Source organism: Ooceraea biroi, chromosome 5 (assembly GCF_003672135.1).
Source record: "Ooceraea biroi isolate clonal line C1 chromosome 5, Obir_v5.4, whole genome shotgun sequence".
Lineage (NCBI taxonomy): Eukaryota > Metazoa > Arthropoda > Insecta > Hymenoptera > Formicidae > Ooceraea > Ooceraea biroi.
The window spans coordinates 6,966,344-6,989,909 of NC_039510.1; the positions used below are offsets into that span (position 1 = coordinate 6,966,344).

General features: G+C 40.5%; 5 protein-coding genes across 8 annotated transcripts; 3 read left to right on the forward strand and 2 right to left on the reverse strand.

The window, feature by feature from the left end:
- Nucleotides 1–8,949: 8,949 nt before the first annotated feature.
- On the forward strand, nt 8,950–12,210 carry LOC105287537 (reticulocalbin-2). Of its 2 annotated transcripts, none has more exons than XM_011353125.3 (5): nt 8,950–9,420; nt 9,696–10,214; nt 10,429–10,576; nt 10,648–11,103; nt 11,271–12,210. In XM_011353125.3, the coding sequence occupies exons 2-5, from the start codon at nt 10,013–10,015 to the stop codon at nt 11,440–11,442; spliced, it is 978 nt and encodes a 325-aa protein (XP_011351427.1). In that variant the 5' UTR covers nt 8,950–9,420; nt 9,696–10,012; the 3' UTR covers nt 11,443–12,210. The 2 variants fall into 2 exon arrangements, with proteins under 2 accessions (XP_011351427.1, XP_011351428.1); XM_011353126.3 differs by having other exon boundaries at nt 9,983–10,214.
- Nucleotides 12,211–12,343: 133 nt separating this feature from the next.
- LOC105287540 (DNA-directed RNA polymerase II subunit RPB3) lies at nt 12,344–13,844 on the forward strand. The gene is made up of 5 exons (XM_011353131.3): nt 12,344–12,547; nt 12,629–12,773; nt 13,002–13,209; nt 13,297–13,503; nt 13,592–13,844. The coding sequence occupies exons 1-5, from the start codon at nt 12,462–12,464 to the stop codon at nt 13,774–13,776; spliced, it is 831 nt and encodes a 276-aa protein (XP_011351433.1). The 5' UTR covers nt 12,344–12,461; the 3' UTR covers nt 13,777–13,844.
- A 739-nt stretch (nt 13,845–14,583) lies between these two features.
- On the forward strand, nt 14,584–16,110 carry LOC105287541 (MRG/MORF4L-binding protein). Of its 2 annotated transcripts, XM_011353133.3 has the most exons (5): nt 14,584–14,689; nt 14,788–14,909; nt 15,000–15,354; nt 15,436–15,598; nt 15,949–16,110. In XM_011353133.3, the coding sequence occupies exons 1-4, from the start codon at nt 14,584–14,586 to the stop codon at nt 15,588–15,590; spliced, it is 738 nt and encodes a 245-aa protein (XP_011351435.1). In that variant the 3' UTR covers nt 15,591–15,598; nt 15,949–16,110. The 2 variants fall into 2 exon arrangements, with proteins under 2 accessions (XP_011351435.1, XP_011351434.1); XM_011353132.3 differs by lacking the exon at nt 15,949–16,110 and having other exon boundaries at nt 15,436–15,924.
- Nucleotides 16,111–16,208: 98 nt separating this feature from the next.
- LOC105287542 (40S ribosomal protein S28) lies at nt 16,209–16,773 on the reverse strand. Its single transcript, XM_011353134.3, has one exon. It carries the CDS (start codon nt 16,685–16,687, stop codon nt 16,490–16,492), a length of 198 nt encoding a protein of 65 aa, XP_011351436.1. The 5' UTR covers nt 16,688–16,773; the 3' UTR covers nt 16,209–16,489.
- A 362-nt stretch (nt 16,774–17,135) lies between these two features.
- On the reverse strand, nt 17,136–23,507 carry LOC105287544 (stromal membrane-associated protein 1). Of its 2 annotated transcripts, none has more exons than XM_011353136.3 (8): nt 22,725–23,507; nt 21,928–22,061; nt 21,296–21,463; nt 20,890–21,091; nt 20,533–20,808; nt 19,944–20,215; nt 19,718–19,852; nt 17,136–19,588 (listed from the first exon to the last, which is right to left on the reverse strand). In XM_011353136.3, the coding sequence occupies exons 1-8, from the start codon at nt 22,840–22,842 to the stop codon at nt 19,469–19,471; spliced, it is 1,425 nt and encodes a 474-aa protein (XP_011351438.1). In that variant the 5' UTR covers nt 22,843–23,507; the 3' UTR covers nt 17,136–19,468. The 2 variants fall into 2 exon arrangements, with proteins under 2 accessions (XP_011351438.1, XP_011351437.1); XM_011353135.3 differs by having other exon boundaries at nt 19,718–19,861; nt 22,725–23,503.
- Between the last annotated feature and the right edge of the window lie 59 nt (nt 23,508–23,566).

Sequence of the window (23,566 nt, forward strand, 5' to 3'; positions counted from 1 at the left end):
AAAATTTTCGTAGATACCCGTATGCGTATCGATTGTCCCTGCAAAGCGAGGCGGAGTGCGGGGAACTGAGTGATTGACGATTGACGATTAACGCGCTCTACGCACCGCGAACATGGGTTTCGCAAGATCGCAAGATCGCAAGATTAATGAGCGTTAGTCCTTTAAGTACTGTCGATTTAAGTATGTCGATGTTAAGTATGTGTCGATCTTTTTAAAGGCTCGCTATTATTTCGCTTTGTTGCTCCGATAGCTGTTATTTAGACAACAGGTATTTAATATTTCATTATACTTAGCAAAATTAAAAGATTCGATTTAAATTTGACACAAAATAAAAGTCTGGCCACGGCACGTATTGTTATAATATTGTATTAGAAAAGTCCGGGCACACAGAATATTTTTTGTGTTACACTATTCTGTTCTCAAAGGGTTAAGATCGTTTCTTCGATTGTGCAAGAAATGAAGGAATACGAAGCTCGTGTACGCGTCTTTTCGCGAGGCAAACCGCGACGTTTGCGATTGACCGCCAATAACGAATGTGGAATAAGGACGAGAAAAAGAAGGTTTCTAGGAGGTCTTGATTTATATCGCGCCGATATTTTCCGCAGGTCTCAGTGTTTCTTAATTCGAGGTTTCTCCGCGTGCTCGCCGCGGAGGTAATTCGATTTCCTGGCGAATCGGTTGGAAGTAAATCAGGGTACAGTCACCGGCAAAATTCGTTGTGGAACGTTGTTATAATTTCCGCGAAATGCATAAATGCCGATTGTCTCGCGTACCGTAGTGGCTCGTCACTCTCGCAAAATCCATTTTATCCCATACTTACACAATTCTTAAACAGTTTTATTTACAAATGTTTATCATTAATTGTATAGATAAAATTAATCAATTTTATATATTAAGGATCCTAACATTTATTCCGAGATGAAACCATTAGAGAAAAGTAGAAAGATTCATTCTAATTAATTCTCCTATAAATCCTAAAATAATTTTTATATAGATCTAAACCTCCGCATTTGCGTTTGTGTTTGAAAAAGAGTGCTCTATGTACTAAATCATGATATTTTTTATATTATAGATCTTAACGATCGCAGATGTAAGCGATATCACGCGTGTTCGCGATTGTCGGATCAAAAGGAATGCGGAAAAACTTTAGGACAGCAGAACGAAGGTTCTTACGTGCTGATTTTTTCGGCTTTTCAGCCTTTTAGGCCTTTCAACCGCCCATATTCAGCCGAGAAAGGAAACCACTGTATCGAATTATCCCAAGGGAACATCCTTGCCACAGTCTTTGTAAAGCGACAACGGTCTGCGACGAGCTGATAACCGAAGGATCGATCGATCGGCAATGTAAAAGACTCCTTCTGCTATCATCGAAACGGGATATTCGTGTAAGTTGCAAATTGTGCCTGTCATAAAGTCTATTATAAGTCTATTAGGTCCCCCCGTGACCTCGTTCGAGGCAGTTTGAGTTCTTCGACCGTATCGTTACGTGGTTAAAATGCGTGATGCTTATGTGAAAAAATGTGTCAGCCTGTTTTATTAGATGCCACATGAATTCCGCATATCTTTTATATCCGCAACACATCCGCATATCATGTTAAATGTATCCTGGTAGTAATTTTCCGATATTGCATAGCTATGTGTTTATATTTCAGAGATTAAAATCACAATACAATTATATTATATAAAGATAGAGAGAGAGAGAGAGAGCTTTATTATTTATAATTATGCATTTAACTATTCAATTTAATTATGTTATTACGATTATAATTGTGCTATAATTTTATAAATGAATTCAGATCTCAATATTGTAAATACAAGAAAATAATTGAAATATTTGTTCGTGATAACATAAATGCGACAATCAATATAAAGTATATTTTTCTCTATATTTGTTAAATATTTAAATAATCAGGAAGAGGTAGCTGTATATAAAACTTAACTAATTAAAGCAAAGAATAAATTACAAAGGAAAAATAAAAAATTAGTAAAATTATGAAGAATCTATAATGATATCAATGCATTGTAAGCATAAAATTTTCGATAAAATAACAATATATTCCGTTAATTTCACGTAAAAAGTAATAAATAACGTAATATGAATTGCATTTTGCAAATATGCCCAGCTACGCGCACAAAGAGAAACTGTATAATCTGGTCGATCATAAATTATTCCGGATTCTGTTGGCGATTATTTCTACTTGGCCGAACATACGCGGGTTTTTCCACTGCGCCGTGCAATGAGCCTGAATTACCTGCCGCGATTTTTGTTTCGCGACTCTATTCGAAGTTCGCAAATTTTTGTGTAAATGAAATATTCCGAATATAATAGTTTACTTAAGTTGCTTTTCAGTACATTCCTACATCCTTTTTTAAAGCTTTTTCTACTATCATCTAACATACGTTACTAACTTACGTTTGGCAGAATGTTTTTTACAATCAATACATTTTGGCGTATTAATTCATCTATTTATTTATTAATGATGCTTTATGTATCTTTTTTCTTCATTAACAAATTTGTTTGATATATTCTTTTATTGACCTACACTTTTCTATATTCCAGCATATTTTTCTAATAGAAAAATCTTTAAGAGACCTAACCACAGAAACGTGACAGAAAAAATCTATTCTGCTCTAGTCCCGTTGGTATTCCAGCATTGGGCGATCGTCGGGAAGCGATTTGAGCAACTTTAACGTCCGCTTACTCCGCAGCCCGTGCCGCGGCACGTACGAGCACTCTTGCCCGGCACCGGGGACTAAGGTGCTCCTTCGCAAATCCGTCTGGCCGTCCAGCAGAGGACGACGGACTGAATACCAATTTCCAATTTGTCCGGGCATATCGGCCGGGCGCTCAAGGGCGTGACACAAATGCCAGATGCAATCAGCGGATTGCGAAGGAAAGCACGCTCTTCAGCGCAATCCCCGTGTTAATCCACGATCATCGAAGTGCGGTTACGCCGCACCAGCCGTCCAATTGACGAAGAGAATGTTTATAATATCCTTTCCGCATCTCGAGCTCGTATTATAAAGGCCAACGAATTTGTTGTATTTCGTTTTTATTTTTGTTACGCAAGGAAAAGCGGGAAACCGTCCTGTCTGTATTAAAGGACCATTCGATAGTCGTGGAGAACTCCGTGCACGATTACGTAAATGTGAAGTGATAAAAGTGCGCAAATAAGGCGACACTGAATCGAATCGAGAAATCCTATCGAAGATTTCTTTAGGACGTCGACCTCGCATTGCCGCGAATGCGAAGCGAGGGATTCGCTCGATTTTCTTTGGGACGCGCTCGCCGCCTCAATATTGTCGCTATCTCTTGTATACAGTTGCCGCCATATTCCGCGGGAAGACGCCATATTACCGGAAACTTCCACCCCCTTTTATGTTGGCTTGTCGCGGACCGTCTCTGCGAAAACTACCCCCATAAAAGTTGACGACTTAAATCGCGGGGCGTATGCCCCGTTAGAGGGAAGGGAGAAATGTCGAACACTAGCGCAGATACTTGCGAGAGTCTTCGGCGTATTCTGGAGATACGTCGTTTCGCGCTTCCGAGAAAATGGCCAACGAGGAATTGATAGTTATATTTAATAGTAAGTTCCTCGAGCAAAATACGATTTTTCATAATACAAATCTGCAAAATCTCTCATTATTTGTAAACATCATGTATTATATTCCTCAAGTCATTTCATGAATTGAAATGTCTTAACTCTAACTTAAATCTAACTAAATTTATAATGTGTATAATTTAGTTTCGTATCTTTCATATGGAATGTTGTGGTTCATAGATTTGTATAGTGTGGTTCATAAATATTTATAGATTTAGAGTTAAATTATTCTTCCTTTGAAATATCTGTAGTACTTGTCTTATAAAAAGTAGTATTTTAATTAATATTGATTAATACGTTTATAAAATAATTATCGATGTAATGAAACATGAAATTGTCCGGTATGTACCTAAATATATCATTAAGTATTAATCATGTGTACGTGCAGTACGCAAATTTTAAGTGATAAATGTATATGTATCGGTCAGATTAAAAAATTATAGTCTCATGATTTTCCCTCTGTGTTTAAGAAAACGCGAATGAAGAAGACGAGGATTTTAGAGCCGTCGTCGCATCAGGGGCTTTTTCAACGGGATCGTCGTGAAAGACATTCGATTACGATTCCGCGGGACTTTATCATCGCTGTCCATAAATTCTGGGCTCGCGCAAAAGCAATCTGCGCCGGCGGTGATCCTAATAACCGCGCGGCCATTCGTTCGCCGGAGGAGGGCGGCTCGTAATCCTAACGGAAAAGACACTCGGCGGGAAAGAAGACGGAGAAAGGAGCGCCCGAAGTGGCCGTAATGAAGTAGATCGAGATAAATATGGAAAGGAGGGCTTAAAGTAAATGGCGATCTCGGCCGCGCTCTCGGATCCCGACTCAATATGCTTGAAAGTGTGTCTCGCTGACGTGGCGTTTCGGAATTGAACGAACGTCCGGGAGATTAGTTCGACGCCGACGTCGATAACGATTGATGACGATACGCAAAATTGACGAATTCTTCGATACTGCCTCAGAAAATTGCGAAGAAGACAGTTTGCATTTAAAAAATGTGCTTAACAAATGAAACCGTTTGCTACTTTTAATGGGAAACAAAGAAACAAATCTAAGGAACATTGAATGCAGTATGATATAAAAGATATTGTTCAAAAACGATATATTGTTATTAAAATGTCACAAACGTTTTAAACCATATAATGTTAATAGTGACTTTATTTAATTATAATTTTTTTTATTTTTTAGTATGTCGTAATTTTGAGTCTCAACGAAAATGTGGATGCTTTTAAATAAACGGCGCCGTTTCTCGGCATCGCAGTGCTTCGACTTCCGCGGCTAATATGACCGATATATGTATGAAGCCGCGATATGCGAGGGGCAGGGGTGCATAAATATGTGCGTATGCGTCACCGCGCGCATAAGTGCCGATGAGGGGATTTGTAAATGATCTTAACGTCTCGCGTCAATCACTTACGCCGTTCCGACACGCGCGAACACGATCGCATACAGAAAATTGGAAGGTTTCGGCTTTCAAAAGAGTTTCCTTATTCGCTCGATCCAATTTCCAATCTACGTGCTTTGTAAATATTTCCACCTCGATGTAAATTGGTGAACTAACTTTGTGACTGCACATTGTTTCAAGTTGCAAAAAATTTTCGTAAAACTGTAAAGCAACTGTGGTCAATATACGAGATTCGGTAATTCGAGAAGCAACGAACGATGTACTTAGATTCATAAAATCGTCATAATTTTTGTCTATCAGTTATTTATAGCAAATGTTTGCTACTCGATTTAATTTTGATTGAATGCAAACAAGAACGCCGATAGCAATCAAAAAAGCGCGAGATGACACGAACGATCGAGAGAGGAAGAGTGAGAGACAGAGAGCGATTGAAGATCGGGATCTAGCGAGCGCGAGCGAAAGGAAGCTGAGTTGGATCGGAGATGAAGAGAGATAGAGAAAAGTTCAGTTATGCAGTTGACACGAATTGAAAAAGCAAGTAATAACGAACTTTATTGGAGTCGTCCGGTTCGTTAACAATAATCAGCGCACACTGCGTTAATATCGCGGGTATTAGCGAACAGTAAAAAAATTAGACATCGCGATAGCGTAATCTCGCGAATCAGGAGACCTGATTACCAATGAACAATAGAATTCCGAGCGAGCGGAGATCTTGTCACGAGACGCGAGCCGGCAACGGAAATCTTGCCGCAGAACGATCGATATTGTGTTGCAGCAAATCCAAAAACTCGATTGCGTGAACCGCCACTCGATCGAACACTATAATAAATCAATAAATGTCAAAATCCGATGGAAATGCATTATTGTTAGTAAAAATACTAAGATTCGAATTGGAGCAATAACGATTAATGTTCTCAGGATCCTCTCTTCACACGATCTAGCCACGGAACACGAATAAGCGATCATCGATCGATTATTGACGAAGATACCTCGAGAATCGCGCGCAAAACAATTTCTTTTCAACACGTTAGATGCTAGACACCGTGTATATTGTGCTAGACGAAGACGGAACACTTGTTTTGATTATTACCTATATTTCCTTTCGCTATGACGAGCAAATCTCGATCATTCATAGTCGATCTTTAACAGTAGACTAGACGATTACTTTTAATTTTCTAGAAATCAGTTTTCTTAAGTGTCGTTTCCCCCCTAAGTGATCGGTATTTATTGCAGAAAACATCCGGTACTCGCGCGTATTTCGCTCGTGAGAACTTTCGATCGGAAGAAAAAGAGGATCGCGCGCCGAACGCCACGACATCCACGAAAGGATCCACGAGACAGTCTACGAAGAGAAGCGCATCGCTTCGATGATGTATGTACGAGGAGGCACGTTACGCGGAAAGGTAAAGTTCTCTCTCAAGACGCCGGAAAGCCGCGCGCAAAAAGAATCTTTCGGAAGACGTTGCGGCGGCAGCGACGGCGGCGACAGCGGTGGCGAGAAGGGGCGAAATTACGTCAAAAGTCTCGAGAATTTATCGGAGCACTTTTTAAACTCCGCCTTCGCGCGATTAGCATATTATTTCTATGGAAGCCGCGAGCGCGCGAGCCGAGAGATAGCGAAAGAGAAAGAAAGCGCGCGCTCTCCTCTGCATCGGACTAGCAAGGGGGTATGGGAAAGAGGGAGCATATCAAATATGTTGATAAATGATCCCTTTGAGCGATGAATAGGCGGCGTCGGATACGTTCGTACGTATCCTTTTTCGTCGGTGGCGGCCGACATTTGAATGTCAGAAGGAACGCCGAAACGCGTCCATTGCGATTCTCTCGATCTCTCGCCCCGCCGAAGTATCAAAATCGCACGTACACGTACACAGCATGTAGATCCCTCGTCTCGTCGCGAACGCTCGGGCGGAACGAAACGCGAGGAATTACGCAAATAGATATTCGCAATGCCGAATTTTACGCGGGACGACGGAATCCACCCATGACCGTTTTCTGCGTCATGCTGCTGTCTGAACGATTAATCTGAACATCATTGTACGACAGACAGTATTAATGGTACAATAAAATACTGTTGGTTACTATAGAAATGAAGATATTAAAAAGAGGCGCGCAATGTTTTATAATTTTAATTTCTTCAAATTGTAAAACTGAGGAATGCGTGTCATGTATGTAATAAATGTGAAATAATTCGTCGTTTATAGGAAAACTAATATTATTTCTTCTTATAATAGTAATTTTTAGCAAGACAAAAAGGAGATTTGTTGAGGAGAGTAGCAAATATGTAAGAAAAAATGTCTTAAAATATGAAAATCGGATAGTGAGAAGAACACTGCGTTTCTTTGATCTGAGATTTTCGTAGAGTTCTGGGACAGTCCGGAAACCGATTCACGTTGGGCACTGATGCAAAACAGCCGTATTTCCGTTCCGCCAATCAGTGTTCTGACCACTCGCCCTTTGATAATCTACATACGATTGCTCGACGGGTACGAAAGATAGCGGCGATTCGGAATTTTTGGTACGGTATATACACGTTATAACGTAAAACATAGGTACATTGATGCGTCACGCTTTGCGAATTACCGCATATTTTAATAATCATAACCATTAACAGATTTCCCACGATATTCCCGTTCGCGGGTTGATAAACGCGCGAGATTAATATTCAAAATTTAATTAACATAATAAAAGGAATATTGCGGAAATGTAATGGAAACTGTATAAATATATATGCGCGCACTGCAAAATTCGATGCTGAACTAATTTGTATCGCTAACTACTATATACGTAGTCGTATAATTTTGCTGATATTAATTGTTCACCACAACATATATTACATATTTGAATACAACCGTATAAAAAAATATTATATAATTTAGTTGTACGTAATTCGTAGATGTAGAATATCTTTTTCTTTTATAGCATTGTATGTGTCAATAATAGATGTTTAAATATTTAAAGTAATTCTCTCGTAACACTAAATTAATTTCATTAAGAATAATAGTATAATAGAAATTTTACTTAATAAATTAAAATAAGTATATTGTACATATGTTTATAATATTATCATATTTAGAAATTTATAATATAGTATACTATATAACATATAAAAAAATTATTGGATAAAATATATCAATGTAAAGAAAATTTTCTTTTCGTCAATAATTGAGTAATTAAAAATTATTAAATCAATAGTTTCAGATATTTTCTATATCAATAATCACAAACATTTTTTAATTAACATCATAAAAAAGATAATTTGCTAAATTATGCAATCAGTAATACATAAAATTTTAATAAATTATTATTTTACTTATTCAAATTGAATATCGTTATTTGCATTCGGTCAAAGTTGGTTAAGTGCAACATGCAGATAAGTTACCTACACCAAATACAGTTAAGTTATCGACACATCATAATTTTTACCGACAGTGTTAGTTGCCAACTGCGCTAAAATTCAAACGCGTCTCGCGCGCATTTCGTTCCAATTCCCGTAAATTAAAATTTTCATGCAGCCGCCATTTTAACTGAGAAACCTAATCAATCTAAGCCAACAAATTTAGGAGGCTATTATAAATCATTTGACATTGTTTTCAGCCTAAGATATTAAAACCGTCAATGCATACCGAGCATCAATCATAATATTCCTCAAAAACTCAGAATTGATGAAAATGCTCACCGATGATGACTTCTCATCGACGAGCGATCACCGTAGGAATCCCTCGGTGCAATCATGAACAAAGGACGATACTGGGACGAGAAAGACGAGGTGTCCGCCCACAGTCCAGGCATTCTGCATCGATCCGTCACTTTAAAAATAAAGAAAGTTTCGACTTTCGTTCGAGAGAATCAAGCTGGCGAACGCGTACGGTTGGAAATAGACGCGGCGGCATGACGTCACAAGATGGCCGTCCGACTATTTTTGAACAACGGGCACTCGACTCGGAGTCGTGACTCCGCACACGCGTCGCGACTAAAGAAGCGGCCGCGCGCGAGCCGCTTCCTCCTTTTGTCGTTATTGAGACGAAGCGGCGAGACACACGAATCCCGTCGACTCGAATCCGCGACGCGGGAAGCGAGCTCAAGCGGAACGAACACCGACCCGTGCGAGCATATTTACGGCGTACGAAATACGAAAACGGCGGCACGCGACGCGCACTCGCGACGTCGTGCGATCGGCGATCGCGATTTCAACAAAACTGCGTCGTCCTGAGTGTTCGCAACGCGATTTTTCCACGGAGCGCTTTGGCTTGGGTCAGAACGCGACGCGAGTTCGACGAAAGTGATCAACCATTAATATTGCCAATTCGAAATTTCAAAATTCCTGGCAACTTCAGGCGATTGTCGGTGAACAACTTCGCGCGGGAGGGAATAGAGATCGAGAGATCGATCGCGCACGCGCGGCGACTCATTTAAAGGTATCAATGCGTTCTTATTCAATTCTCTTTTATTCGGGTTGCTTCTTTCATCGTCTTTATAGCAGTAACGTTTCTCTCTCTCTCTCTCTCTCTCTCTCTCTCTTTCTCTCTCAGATCTTATTCGTTCAAGATAAATAAAAATGTTAAAAATCACGAGCATTGCAAATTTTAAATTTGTGAGGAATTAGAATACCGCGAATAACTTGTGAAAATAATTGAAATAATACGTAATCGTTCGGAAGATACTTTATATCTTAGAACGTTATATATTTTAGCATCTTTATTCGACGACGATCGTCACGAGCGTTATTCGAAAGAACGAGAGATTCTACGTACGTTATCTCCAGATAACGCTGTTTCGACAGTCGTGAGAGTGTACAGCGGGAAAATCACGTCGAACAATCGCCGCGGTACACGCGTGATGAAAAGTAATCGATAATATCCGCCGCCGTATGGTAGTCGCCGAGCGATACGGCGCACGGCGCCCGTCGAAAGTTCGCCTCGGCGAGAAGCGAGGTTATGTGCCGCTGTCACCGCTGCTCATAGACGCGCGTCATTTCAGTCGCCCCCGCTGACTCCCGAGAGATACGCGATGGCCTGCCTAACGCTCGTCATCGCGTTCCTGGCATTCGCAGTCTCGTTACCCACCGACGTCACGTCCGCGCATATCCACAAGCATCAGCACAAAGCTGACAACAACGAGAGGTTGGAGGATGGGGCTTTCAGCCCTCGCGACTCTGACCACTACGCCGAGGGGGAGCACCATCAGGAGTTTGATCATGAAGCTATCCTGGGTAAAAGATTCCTGAGCGTGGAATGATTAAGCGCTAATGCGAATTGTTGCTTCAAGTCTCTTTGATTTGTTGAAGTACCAAGGATTTCAGATTACCTTGATGCATATTTACCTTCATTGCAATTAATTTTTTAATTCATTAAAAGAGAAAAAAAACATTTGGCATTTGTTCTCTCTTATCACCATTAGATTCACTCATTTTGTTTGCGGTACAGGCAGCGTAAAGGAAGCAGAAGAATTTGACAAGCTGCCAATAGAGGAGTCCAAGAAGAGATTGGGCATTTTGTTAACTAAAATGGACTTGAACAATGATAAATATATAGAGAGGAACGAGTTGAAAGCATGGATCCTGCGCTCGTTCAGGTATGTTGCTTGCATTGTATTAGTCTGTTTAATTCTGTCAAAGAACCGGAGCTGATCGAACCTGTGATTAGCATGCTATCTGCGGAGGAGTCCAAGGACCGCTTTGATGACGCTGATACAGACCAAGATGGCAGAGTGAACTGGGACGAGGTCCTGATAGACGCATACGGCAACGATCCTGAGGATTTCCCGCCCGAGGAGAGTATGATGGAAGATGAAAAAGAAACGTTTGAAGCTGCCGACGTAAATAAGGACGGTTATCTGGATACAGAAGAGTTCAAAGCTTACACACATCCTGAGGAGACGCCTAGAATGTTTCCGCTTCTGGTGAACCAGTCTTTGAAAGACAAGGACAAAGATAAAGATGGGTATATCAGTTTCCAAGAGTTTATCGGTGATCGAGCTGCATCGAAGGACAAGAAATGGTTGTTGAGCGAAAAAGATAAATTTGACTTTGACCACGATAAGAATGCGGACGGCAGGCTCGATTCAGAGGAGATTCTCTCCTGGCTCGTTCCAAGTAATGAGTGAGTATGCTGTAATTTAATGAGAGCTCTCACTTCGCGATGGTGATGCGTCAAGAATTCAATGTAATTGCGAATTTATTTTATAGAACAGAATTCACTTGAATTTTTGACCCATCGGTAGTTGACAACGTTACACATCCTTATTCTGTCGGAATCTATTCTTTCAGAGACATAGCGGATGATGAAGTGGATCACTTGTTTGCCGGTTCTGATGATGATCACGACAACAGATTATCATTCGATGAGATCTTGGACCATCACGATATCTTCGTGGGTAGTGAGGCAACGGATTACGGCGATCATCTGAATGACATCGAGCGTTTTATGGATGAACTTTGAAAGATGGATTAATTGAGTCAACGATATGTGTGTTATCTTTCGTAATATTTATCAGAAATCCGCGCGTCGCTGAAAGTATACTTTGATACATTGCTCGAAACGGTAACAATTCTCTGACAAATTGTAATGCTTCAAACAATTATTTCCAAAATACTCCCCATTCATGCAAGCATCTGCGAGATGCTCCGAGCATCTGTACAAGTCATAGATTCATTCCAGAAATCTTGTCCCTTCTAGTTTCGAGCAATGTATTTTCTCTTCAAGTCTTACATGTGTTTCTATTTGTGCTGTTGTTAGAATTTGCGTTGATAAGGCAGGAGATTAATGAAACTTGCACACACACACACACACTGCGTGCATTTGTAACGATTCACGGATAGCATAGCGTTGCACGAGAACCGTCGTCTTCCAGTTTTTACCAAATACAAGTGCCATATAAAGAGTGTGAGGAAGGAAAAGGATTAGGGCAAACAACAAAAATATTTCTTTGAATCCCATTGATTTTATCATCATTCTGTACATATTACTGTTTATTACTGTGCGTTGCATGTAAAACACAATATTCTCGAGTTTTTAATTATTCAGGTCACAAAGTTAATTAATTTACACAGTTGATGTCCGAGAATTAATTGCGACATCCACAGATTATACTCGTGTACACACACACACACACACAAAGTTGTTCGCATGTATATACGCATTATTTATAAGCAGATCTTCAACGATGTGCGCATCGATTTTTCTAATAAAATATTTTAACGATTTAAATGTTGAATTTGTTAAAGACATTTCCTTCCGCCTCTTTTATTTCCTTCGAGTACTTCTTTACTGATGATCGAGAACCAGAAGCTTCTGTGCAAGCTCTGCATGTGTAGCTGCGGGTTTGTCGAGCGCCAAGCGCACACGTACACAGCTTCTTCCATGTGTGCAGTACGTTGCGCGTCCTTAACCCGGCTACACAGTGGCATAGACTATATTCTGTCATTATAAATTAATTTTTAATATTAATTTGACAAAAGATGCCGTACGCCAATCAACCGTCGGTCCATATCTCGGATTTAACCGAGGAGAATGTTAAGTTTCAGGTAGAAGATACGGAATTGAGGTAAGACCGAGTTAGATTTGAGGTTAGAAGTCTCGAACCTTGGTTTTAATACCTAATCAACAATCAACATTCGTGTTTTAGTGTTGCGAACAGCATGAGACGCGTCTTCATCGCCGAAACTCCGACAATGGCCATCGATTGGGTCCAACTGGAGGCTAATTCTACTGTTCTGAGCGACGAATTCCTAGCACACAGAATAGGGATGATACCGTTGATAAGTGATGATGTATGCATTCAGAGCATGTACATTAACATTTCTTTGTTGAAAACTCAAGTATTTTCATCTTGATCAAATTGTTAAGATGTGAGCAATCTCTGAGAAATAACTGATTGATAAAAAAAGTATTGAATCGTGTTACAAAGTTGCATTGTTGTATGTCTTAATTAATATTGCTTTTACGTGCAATTGGCAGCAATTAGTACAGTTTGAATATCGACAAATTATTTTATTTAGGTCGTTGACAGAATACAATTCACAAGAGATTGTCAGTGCATGGATTTCTGTCCTGAATGTAGCGTAGAATTCACCCTGGATGTTAAATGCACCGAGGATTCAACCAGACATGTGACCACTGCTGACTTCAAGTCCAGTGACCCTAGAGTGTTGCCTGTCACATCCAGGCATAGGGAAGACGAAGCGAGCGAGTACGGAGAGACGGATGGTTGGTATTTTCTTCTCTGTATCACCATCATGATTGTGTTATGGTAAAGAAAGGAAAAGATGATATCAATCACGTGGAATTTTTCAGAGATTGTGATAGTGAAGCTTAGGAAAGGGCAGGAATTGAAAATCAGAGCGTATGCGAAGAAAGGTTTCGGGAAGGAGCACGCTAAATGGAATCCGACTGCTGGCGTGAGCTTTGAATACGATCCAGATAATTCCATGAGACACACCAAGTTCCCCAAACCGGACGAGTGGCCCAAGTCGGAATACACTGAACTGGAGGAGGATCAATGTAAGCATGACGATTCTGCTTTGAATTTTCTCTTCAACTTTTATTATAAAATAAGTTGTATTATTGTATTTCCATTGTAATGTTTCAGACGAAGCGGCGTATAACTGGGAGGCCAAACCAAACAAATATTATTTCAACGTGGAAGGTAGCGGCGCCTTAAAACCCGAGAACATCGTCATGATGGGAATCGCTGCGTTGAAAAATAAATTGTCGAATTTACAGACGCAATTGAGCCACGAGGTGCAGAGCGACGCGTTGAGCATTCATCATTAGACAGTTGATTACACGTACACATAAATAAATAATCTAAGAATTAAAAAGATTGTTTAAAACTGAAAAAAGAATAATAATTTATTAAAAAGCGCCACTTTGTGAAATTATAAAGTCCTCTATGCATTTTATAATTAAAAAACAATCTAGAAATTATAAAATCTATGCAGAAAAAGTTCCGATGAGTCCACTTAACTAAAGAGTTGAGCTGTAAGACTCAATCTATATATTTACTCAATTAAGGAACGTAATAAAGTTGATTTTATTCCGCATAATTAAAATTCTGTATACTTAGCGTTGTGATCTTCAGTCTTTAGCACACGATGCTTTCTTTCGCCTCCACAATCGATCAATAGTGATGTGACAATTCTTTTACTTTTATATCATGATTGATGACGCATGCAATCGGCACGAGAGAAAGTATGTGTGTTGCAGGCAAGTTGCCACGGAAATTGGCTACGAAAATATGAATTAGTCAAATATCTCGCTTATTTTACATTTCCGAGCAAGCAAGACGTTGATTGGCTACCGCGGCATACCTAACCTGCACTACGTTGCCGCTACGTGCGGGCCTATTCCGATAATTCGTATATGTACGAGTAGTAAGGTGTAACGTTACAGTTAAACTATTGTCATTTTATGTGTACTGTATACTTTGACAAAATAAGAAGTACTTAGCGCAATATCTTACGCACATTTATGATATATCACATTTCGCCTAAGTAGTCCAATCAAATAATTAAACATGCAGTGGTACTAAGCGGCATCGGAGCACGATCGGTTTACGATTGACATTTCTAAACGTAAACAATGGCTGTTAAGGAAAAATCAGCGGAGATGCCACTCGACGAGATAGAGTGGAACGTGGAGAACGAGATACAACTGTTTTTCGCGATGAATGGACACAAGCCAGTCGGTAAGCATTAGACGAGACGCGGTAGTTTGCAGGTTAGGTTTGTTTGATTCAATGAAACACGAATTTTTGGCATCTGCAATTTATCGATTGTCCCTAAGGTGTCAACAAGTATTTTCACATGCTATGCATATGGGAAAAATTTCGCGCCGCCCTTCACAAGGACGTCTCACTGAAGGCGATGTGGGATCATTTGGAATCCATGTACGACCTCATGGCTTTGGTAAGCACTAGTATGGAGACGTGAAAGAGAATGAAAACTAGTCGACGGATTTTTATCGACTCAATGTACATACAAATACTCGGGATATAGGATGACATGGAAGACCTACCATTTCCCAGTCACGAGATGGATTTTTCCTTGCCGGAGATAGAATTTGCAGGAAAGTCTCGGCGGAAGGAGGAATCCGAAGTGAAACTGAAGGATCAACGGGATAAGTACAAGGAGATCAAAAAGGAGAAAGATTTCAAGGAAGGTTCCAAGAAAGATAGCACGCAGCGCGACTTCAAAGGTAACAAAGATGTAGATAAGAAAAAGGAGGAGATGAAAAAGTACGTGAAGGAGACCGAGATGAAGAAGGAGAAGTTCAGGGACGTGAAGGATGCGAGAAAAGAACACAAATCCTTGAAAGGTCGTTCGAAAGGCAAGGACGAGTTGGAGGAGAACGGTACGATGATCAAATTTGATCGCTTATTAATTCTAAAACCAATTATACTGTGAATCTCATCTGTGATTCTTTATTTTTCAGTATCAAACGGAAAAAAGGAACGTAAAGATTCCGAGTCGAGTCGTGAACTTTCGAAGAGAATTCCAAAGAGACCGACACGACAGAGCGTGGACAGTTCTTCCAAAACCTCCTCGAGTCCGCGCGATACACCTCCGCCGAAACGAAGAAGAATATAACAATTATTGTAAAGATTATCTCACTGCCTAATGCTGGATTTATGTTGCTTCCGTTCCGCAAGTGATATTGTAAATTGTAAAAGAAAATATCATTTTTGTCAAAGTTTTGAGAATAGTTTTTTAAAATCAAGTGCTGTGAATATCGCATGTTGCATAATGGAGGCAATGTGAGTCTTGCATAAAATGACATTTTTAGATTGTATAATGAATTGTATAACGCTGCCACATTTTACCAGTTACGTGTGTAAATATGTGAAAAGAATTAATTTTAATCTTTATACAATATTTCACATTTCTCTCCATGTAAATATACCATCGTAGTTTTTAAAGATAATCTCGTCTAAAAACTTGATTCCAGGAAATCCCACTACGAGCTCTCCATTGTTCCTGACTGAAAAGTGAGGTAGCGCAGACTCAACGCTAGACCAAATGTATTTTTAGGCATTACTGACTCAATCACGTCAAAAAAAGCCTATTTTGAATTCTCACATTCTCATTACAAATAAAATGCTAATCAAGTGAATCATACAGATTCTCGCTTTGAGACAACCTCGAGACTGCAAGTGATTAACGCATTAATTGCTAGATCATGGCGAGGACAATGACAACACCGAGACATCTGTGGTTACCAGCTGCGATTTATTGTGGAACTATTGTGGAATTCTCATGTGTTTAACAGGAATGTTTCCAAATGCGGTGCGCGATACAATCCCGCGATCGGCAGTATCCCTTCCAGGCAAGGCAGGCACGTGTCAGGAGTAACCCCATCGCTGGTGATCGGCGTGATTCAATGGATGGAGACCCAACGTGCGAGGGATCCATGGATGGATGAATCCGTAGATGGTGAGATCCCGGTGGTGGCTGGCGACCGTTTTGTCGATTAAAGCTGCTGTCCCGTGTTACCGGAGCCTCCTCGCCTCGCGCTCGGACTCGAGTAAGGTTAGGAGGTCGCCTTCCCGTACCGGGCCCTTCACGTTCCTGATGATCTGGCGGTTCTGCTCGCCCAGGAACTCGACCTTCACCTGCGTACACTGGCCCTGCGAGCCGGTACGGCCCAGGACCTTGATGACGCGCGCCAAAACAACTGGTTTGTCCATGACGTTACTTTTCACGTGGCTTACTTGCGATGTGAATTTGAAAGTACGTCTAGCGCAAATGGGAGAGCGAACGAAAGACCTGCGTGCACGCCGTGCTGCTGCCGCCGCTCGAATTGTGCGGATCCTCCGTTCAACTTCCGGGGCGTCGCCGCCATCTGGCAAACGTGGCGCCGAATTACGAATTGGAATTTTTCAAAATAGGTAATATGTATACGCGTTTAATTGCTGCAATTAGATCTCTGAATTTGATTTTTACATTTGAGTTTATTCAAATTGAGAGATTTACCTGAAATTATAATTTCAGCTTTAAGTTTATATAAATTTCAAATTCAAATTTTAATGTTTTAATTGTAATTGTCATTTGTTAAATAAGAGAAACGCGGCGAATGTTGGTACGTTCGGGTTTAATGTGTTTTACAATTGTTTTAAGTAAACACTACTGCACAAATTGTGTTGTTGCATTTTCCGTATATTTACTAAATTTTGTTGTACAGAGTTTGATCGTAGGATACACGAATGTCTGCGATGCTCTTCTATCTCCCTCATTATAGAATTATGTGTACGTTTTTAATCGTGATTTTGAAGCTCTAGACTCTAGAGAAATATGCACTTTTTTTCTCTTATGTTCTTTTACAAGAAATGCCAGAATTAGTAAACATGTATTAACACATGTGAAACGCACGAAATTGTTGAATGCGACACTTGACAAATTTAATATAGAAAATTGTCAAGAGAGAGAGAGAGGGAAAGAGAAAGACGCGTTAATGGAGTAACTTATTGTCGATTTCGACATTTCTTTCGAAATGTGCCACGAAATGTTTCATTCATTCTACTTAACATTTCAAAAAAGACCAGTAATAATATAATTAAATTACAATAAAATGTAGTTATATTTGAATGCGCAAGTACACACCATTCATAATCACTTATCATAATAATAATCCATATAAATAACGGCTTTTTAACCGTAGGCAACAATTAAGATGCGCTTTTTTAAGTCTCCCTTGTAGTATAATTTCTATTGATTATATCACTTTTCCAAAGGGATCGTTAATTGAAAATACTCGGCCGAAAATACCGCGTCTCGCTCCTACTCACGTATGGTGTTCCACGTACCGCGCAGATTTTCTTGACTACAGATCTGTCTTGGACTTGTATCTGGATTTTGTGATCAAGAGTTAAAGAAAAGCGAATCGTTCAGTAACGAATAAAATTTCAATTGAAACAAACTCGTGAAGAATTCGACTCGATTGCTCAGTTTGTATTTTCAGCTCTTAATTTCTTTGTAAATTACATGTAAATTACAAAATTCAGTTCTATGCGAGACCAGTAATCGAGAAAGTGCGCACGCCTAGACAGGCATTCATCGGTATCTTGAAAGACGGGCTGCGGTTACACCTAAGTAGTAGTGCCTTTCGTATATCAGATAAATCTTCACACATGAATAACGTGTCGATAAAAATTGCTCTTCATATGATTGATTTTCCAGCATGAGCGCCACGAAACGGAATAAATAATTTGAAGGTTGATTAAAATAGTAATATCAACCTGTTTTCTTTGTTCAAGAGAAACAGTAGTTAATTAAACATTAATATATATAAAGATATATTAAACGATCAAATTATTCTCATTATTCGATTATCTGCAATCGCAAAATATCTTTTTTAAAGATTCTCTCTAGAACCCGAAAATTCGGTGGAACACATTTTTTACGCGAGATATAATTTTCGTGCATCATTGCTCAATGAAAAATCAACTCAACTGTTGAGAATCCGTAGCATCAATGCATGATTCACGGCTTTCTCTCGTAGATATTTATAGCGAACGATTACCGAATTCAATGATCGTTACAACAATAATATTCTATCCTTAAATAAAATGCGTCGAATGTCGCATTTACGTTATCCTTGCATTTATTCACCAATAATACAGGATAAATGTGGACACATATTGCACGTGTCGGTTATAGTACCTTAAAAATAAGGATGTCGAAGATGTCCAAGTCTTGTCACATTTCTGCTGGAACTTTCTACATGCACGTGTGCATCTCTATTTGAAATAGGCGTCTGGAAATCGGCGCAATTCCAACAAACTCGATAAACTTTCCGTCGGTGCTACCCGACGCGAGAAAACGTACACTGCTAGCCCGCCCGAGAACGCCAGTTGTAATTCTGATTTCCAGTTTCAGTAAACTCGCACTTTCCCGTGCAGCAGCAGCAGCGAAAGCCGAGAATTATCCCCGTAGAATTACACCGTTTTCCCGTGATCGCCAACCCGAAACGAATAATATTCTGTGTTATGCTGAGAGAATGGACCCTGGCATGTACTTCAATTCGCAAATACAAAAAAGCTCTCAATATTGTAGCAACATAACTCGCATCATGAGGTACAGGATCTAGCATCACACACGGACTAACTCCCTCGCGAGGAACTCCAGTTCAGAGATCGGTTTTACTCTAAAATTGCGGTTTCCTTCCCTTCCAACGATACGACTGGCGCCGAGGCTCCCGAAGAAAAATATTTTATATCGACTCGAAGCACTATACACATATCCACGAATTATGTTTTGCACACGGGACAACATTCGAACGACAGTTCGCCTCCCCCTCCCTCCTCCCCCTCTTGCACTTTCGCGCTTCCGTCCGTTCTATGACTTTCCAGAGCAACGAGTCCGACGAGAGCGGACATGGAAACGTTATTACATCGGATAATAAACTGTCGACACTAGTATGCAACACTGAATGAGATAATCAACAGGCTAACGATATCCGTAATATCTGTTTACTGCCATAAATTGGTGGAGAGGGTTTGCCCAGGTAGCGCGGCAGCCGCGGGCTTGCCCGTCGTCGCGGCAGCGAAGTTCATGTCGCCCAGGGACATCTGCGCCATTTGTTGCGGCAACTGCAACATCATCATCACGAATTATTAAATTAATATTGAAAAAGTTTAGGTAACGATATATACCATAAGAACATGTGGACGAGAATGTTTATAATTTTATCAGGAAGTTAATAAACTATATCGAATTACCTGAGTGGCGAACGCAGCGGGTTGCGGTTGCTGCGGCAAATTGAAGAAGGGATTGCTACCGGGAGCCGGTTGAAGATTCTGCGTCAGCATACCGCTCCACCCATTGTTGCTGGGTATGTTAGTATTTTGCCCCACCTGCATCATCTGCAAGATCGAAGAGAATTGGGAACTTCGGATACAAGAAAAACAGAAAGTTGCAAGGATTATTATTATTATAATACTTTACCATTTGTGGTTGCATCGAAATAGCAGGGGCTGGAACGCCATTCAGTTGATGATTCATTTGTCCTATGTGCAAGCCCAAAGGATTAGCCGCCACGGCGGCGCCTATCGAGCCGGCATTCGCCATGATCTGATTTTGATTTACCGGTATCTGACTGGCGACCGGCATCTGCGCGGGCAGCTGGCCGAGTTGACCAGCCAAGGAACTTTGTCCGAAGGCACCCACATTTGGCATTTGCTGTTTATACGGCATGGAATGCTGAGGATACACTCCCGCTGAAACATGCGAAATAACGTGACAGTTGGAGTCCCATCGATTTTGCAAACGTTGCAAGTATCCGATCGTGCAATCCAATGTTTTAATGCTATCCCGCACATTTGTGACAATTTCAAAAGTTTTCTGTAATAATATTTAAAAAGTTTGTCCTTTCCTCTACGTGCGATTAATTATATCGTTCAATTATTACAAAACATGCAGAAAATAGAAAAAAAGAATCGCTAAATCGCGTGCCATAAAATAGTCTTGCGAATGTGAACGTAGTGGATAACATCGACCGTTTCTGTATCCGATGTTAATCTTCTTATTGCATTACCTGGGACACCATAAATCGCCGGTTGATGACTCGGAGTGCCATACAGCGCTAAAATACTGTCCTTTGTCATCTTGCTCTTCTCCTGAGGTAGCGGAGTCGGTTGATCGAAAAAGCTGTTTTCCTCCTCGCTTTTACCCGTGCTGCCGGTTGTTTTACTTCCGTTCGAAGCGTCATTCCCAGTTGAAGAAGCCATCGAGTTAGGCGGAGCGGACAAGAATGAGGAGAACACGTCGTCTCCGCCACCGTTCACGCTTGTCTGATTGGTTGCTGGCGCGTCTGTTAAATTTACAGCGGCGTGAAGAGGCTGCGCCGTTTCGTTTCGTGAGTTGCACGCGTGTAAGATAAAAAAAAACTTACCGAGACCCAAGAGATCAAATATCGCGGAACTTTCTTTCGTTCTGGCAAGCTTAGGACTGACGGAACTACGAGGTTTCGGCAATTGAGGCACTACTTCCGGCTTTTTTACAGGTGGGAGCACAGTGGTCGCGGCCTCGGAGGTCTCCTTTTTCCGTCTGCGTTGCCTTTCGGCCTCCTCATCGAGTTCTTTGTCCCAATTTACCTAATGAGAATCATTTATTCTTGAAAATAACAAGCAGATCAAAAATTTTCTACATAAAAAATTAATAGAACAAAGTATCTTTTACGGCAAAATGTCTTGCAGAAGGCTTTCGTGCTCACATATTACGAAAGTGATATATAATGAACATTGTACAATGACATAAAATATGTGAAGTAAATATTGAAACAGATGTAACGATCATACCTTTGGTAAAGGTGGTGGCACCCATTCCCTGGCTATATACTTTTTGTGTTCGTATTTCGCTCGAATGAAGCTTTCCAGGCTGCAATCCGTTTGAGGTCTTCGAAAACTATCTGGAAGATTTGCTTCGTAGACCGCTCTGGCTCGAGAATTGCCCATCTGTTGTAAACTCTGAAAAATTAAAAAAACAGTTGAAATTCTTGTACAAATGTGATGTTTAGATTATTACACAAATATAATTGACAGAGAAAATAATGTAATAAAATAAAATTTCAGCTGTAATATGACATATCTTTATCTATTTATAAAATATATAATAAATATTTTAAGAAAATATATTTAAACATATAAACTTTATATAGTAGAATACTAATCAATAATATAATTTCGCAAAAGTGTTATAAAGAAAAAACTTAAAATTTTTCCATAGAAATGCACAAACCTGCTTAAAAATTTAGGTTGATTTCTCAATAAGAAATTAATTGTACTTCATAAAATGCTTGATAAGTTGTACATTTTTATTTTCAAACATTTCTTTTGAAAACAATAAAACTGCAATAAATGATAAGAAACAAAATCGTTTTTACCAAAAAATTCTAAATTGCATGACGCAATATCAGTAATATCATACATACCACTACTTGTTCCGGTGTCCATGTATCCAAATTAACAGATTTAACTTTGCTTATGTGTACTCCGAGATTTCTGTGTATACCAGCACATCGGATACACAAAAAGATTCCTAGATTCCAGCTAGCCCATCTTGGTCCTGCAAGGCACAATACAATTCATCAGAGGACATCGTAAGTGACCATGTTATCTCTCGCCAGTAAAAGTCTATCACAAAGAGATCCAATGCAAAGGCGACAATAAACAATAGTTAACGAGCATGCAACCGGTCGCCAGGCAATTGAGTTATTTATATAACTCCGCGAGACTATTAATCGCAAGACTTCGACGGGCGATAACGCCTTGGATCGCGCAAAAACAGCTGAGAGCTCCAGTTTCTTCTAAAATGCTTCTCGAAATTGAAAAAGACCAATTAAAAAAAAGAAAAAAAAAGAAAAAAAATAAGCATAAGCCTCTCCGATTTTCTGTTCGTCCTCGAATGCCGAAAGCGTAACCCAGGCGCAAGTAAGGTCGGCCGAACTCAAGGGACCGTGACGTTAGGCGTCGTCAGAAGTGACAGCGCGCTGACAGCACGCCACGCGAAAATCAGAAATCCATAACGTCCCTGCGGAGGGTCGCGGAACTGGGTCGTTTCGTGATCGATATCGATGAGTCGACCCCGAACAGCGGACGCTCCAGCGAACGTCCCCGTTCGGGGACGGCACTGAGGATTAGGAGACAGCAGGAAGCGTCTCCGCGTACGCGTCCGCATACGTCAGACTCGGCGGAACTTCCTCCCGTGTGAACGATCGGACGGACGAACCTTTCGCGTCGCAGTCAACGCAATACTTGTTGTCCTCGTCGCGAAGCATCTGCGTCAGCAGGTTCTGACATTTCTCCTGGATCTGCTTAGCGCGCTCCTTCTCGTGACGGGACGTCATCCTCGTCGCAGCGGCGTCGTCGTTGTCGTCCTCGTTATCGTCGTCGTCGTGCTCGTCGTCGTTGTCTTCCTCCTCGCGGACAAGTATCACAGACCACGCGCGACCACCCGGTCCTGTCCTGTCGCCGCCTCCTCACCGTGATAACGCTGGACAAAAGCGCGGCGCGACGATACCACGTAACGGATTCCGGGGAACGTAAGGATCTTCTCATTAGCTCCGGTGGCCGCGCGCGGCCACGGCCGCCGAGAAGACAGTTGACGAGCGACTGTAGGTAAGTTGCCATGCGAGTTAGCGACCGAGCCAAACGTCGCGCTTGAATGACGAATTTGAATAAACGAGTTTTATAACTGTAGAAAGTCGTTTATAGGACACTACAGTCAGTCGAATTTTCTTTATCTGTGTTTTCGTATCGCAGATGAGATAATCTAATTTAAAAGAGAATTAGATTGATAAGCCGGGTGATTTAGTGTACAAAATTAGATTAGGGTCAGCGAACTGACGGATAGAAATAAAGATCGTTTGTAATTTCTGACTCTGGAAATCGCATAATCGAATAAAAATACGATGTATTTCTCAATAGCGCTATTTCCTTGTTGGAATTAAAAGATTTTTTTTTATGCTTGAAGCGAAATGGATATTTCGTGAATTTCTAAAGAAGAAAGGAAAGTATTGAAAGATTTCAATATAGCATAAAACACTCCAAAAGATTAAAAAGAAGAAATAT

Excerpts from the sequence above, each read along its gene's own strand:
- LOC105287537 (XM_011353125.3), top strand. The coding sequence starts at position 10,013 with ATGGCCTGCCTAACGCTCGTCATCGCGTTCCTGGCATTCGCAGTCTCG. Across the intron at positions 10,215-10,428 it reads TGATCATGAAGCTATCCTGG|GCAGCGTAAAGGAAGCAGAA; the intron begins GTAAAAGATTCC and ends TTTGCGGTACAG. Across the intron at positions 11,104-11,270 it reads TGGCTCGTTCCAAGTAATGA|AGACATAGCGGATGATGAAG; the intron begins GTGAGTATGCTG and ends CTATTCTTTCAG.
- LOC105287540 (XM_011353131.3), top strand. The coding sequence starts at position 12,462 with ATGCCGTACGCCAATCAACCGTCGGTCCATATCTCGGATTTAACCGAG. Across the intron at positions 12,548-12,628 it reads GTAGAAGATACGGAATTGAG|TGTTGCGAACAGCATGAGAC; the intron begins GTAAGACCGAGT and ends TTCGTGTTTTAG. Across the intron at positions 13,504-13,591 it reads TGAACTGGAGGAGGATCAAT|ACGAAGCGGCGTATAACTGG; the intron begins GTAAGCATGACG and ends GTAATGTTTCAG.
- LOC105287541 (XM_011353133.3), top strand. The coding sequence starts at position 14,584 with ATGGCTGTTAAGGAAAAATCAGCGGAGATGCCACTCGACGAGATAGAG. Across the intron at positions 14,690-14,787 it reads GAATGGACACAAGCCAGTCG|GTGTCAACAAGTATTTTCAC; the intron begins GTAAGCATTAGA and ends ATTGTCCCTAAG. Across the intron at positions 15,355-15,435 it reads GGACGAGTTGGAGGAGAACG|TATCAAACGGAAAAAAGGAA; the intron begins GTACGATGATCA and ends TTTATTTTTCAG.
- LOC105287542 (XM_011353134.3), bottom strand. The coding sequence starts at position 16,687 with ATGGACAAACCAGTTGTTTTGGCGCGCGTCATCAAGGTCCTGGGCCGT.
- LOC105287544 (XM_011353135.3), bottom strand. The coding sequence starts at position 22,842 with ATGACGTCCCGTCACGAGAAGGAGCGCGCTAAGCAGATCCAGGAGAAA. Across the intron at positions 20,809-20,889 it reads ATTTGATCTCTTGGGTCTCG|ACGCGCCAGCAACCAATCAG; the intron begins GTAAGTTTTTTT and ends TAAATTTAACAG. Across the intron at positions 19,589-19,717 it reads CCGCTGCGTTCGCCACTCAG|TTGCCGCAACAAATGGCGCA; the intron begins GTAATTCGATAT and ends ATGATGTTGCAG.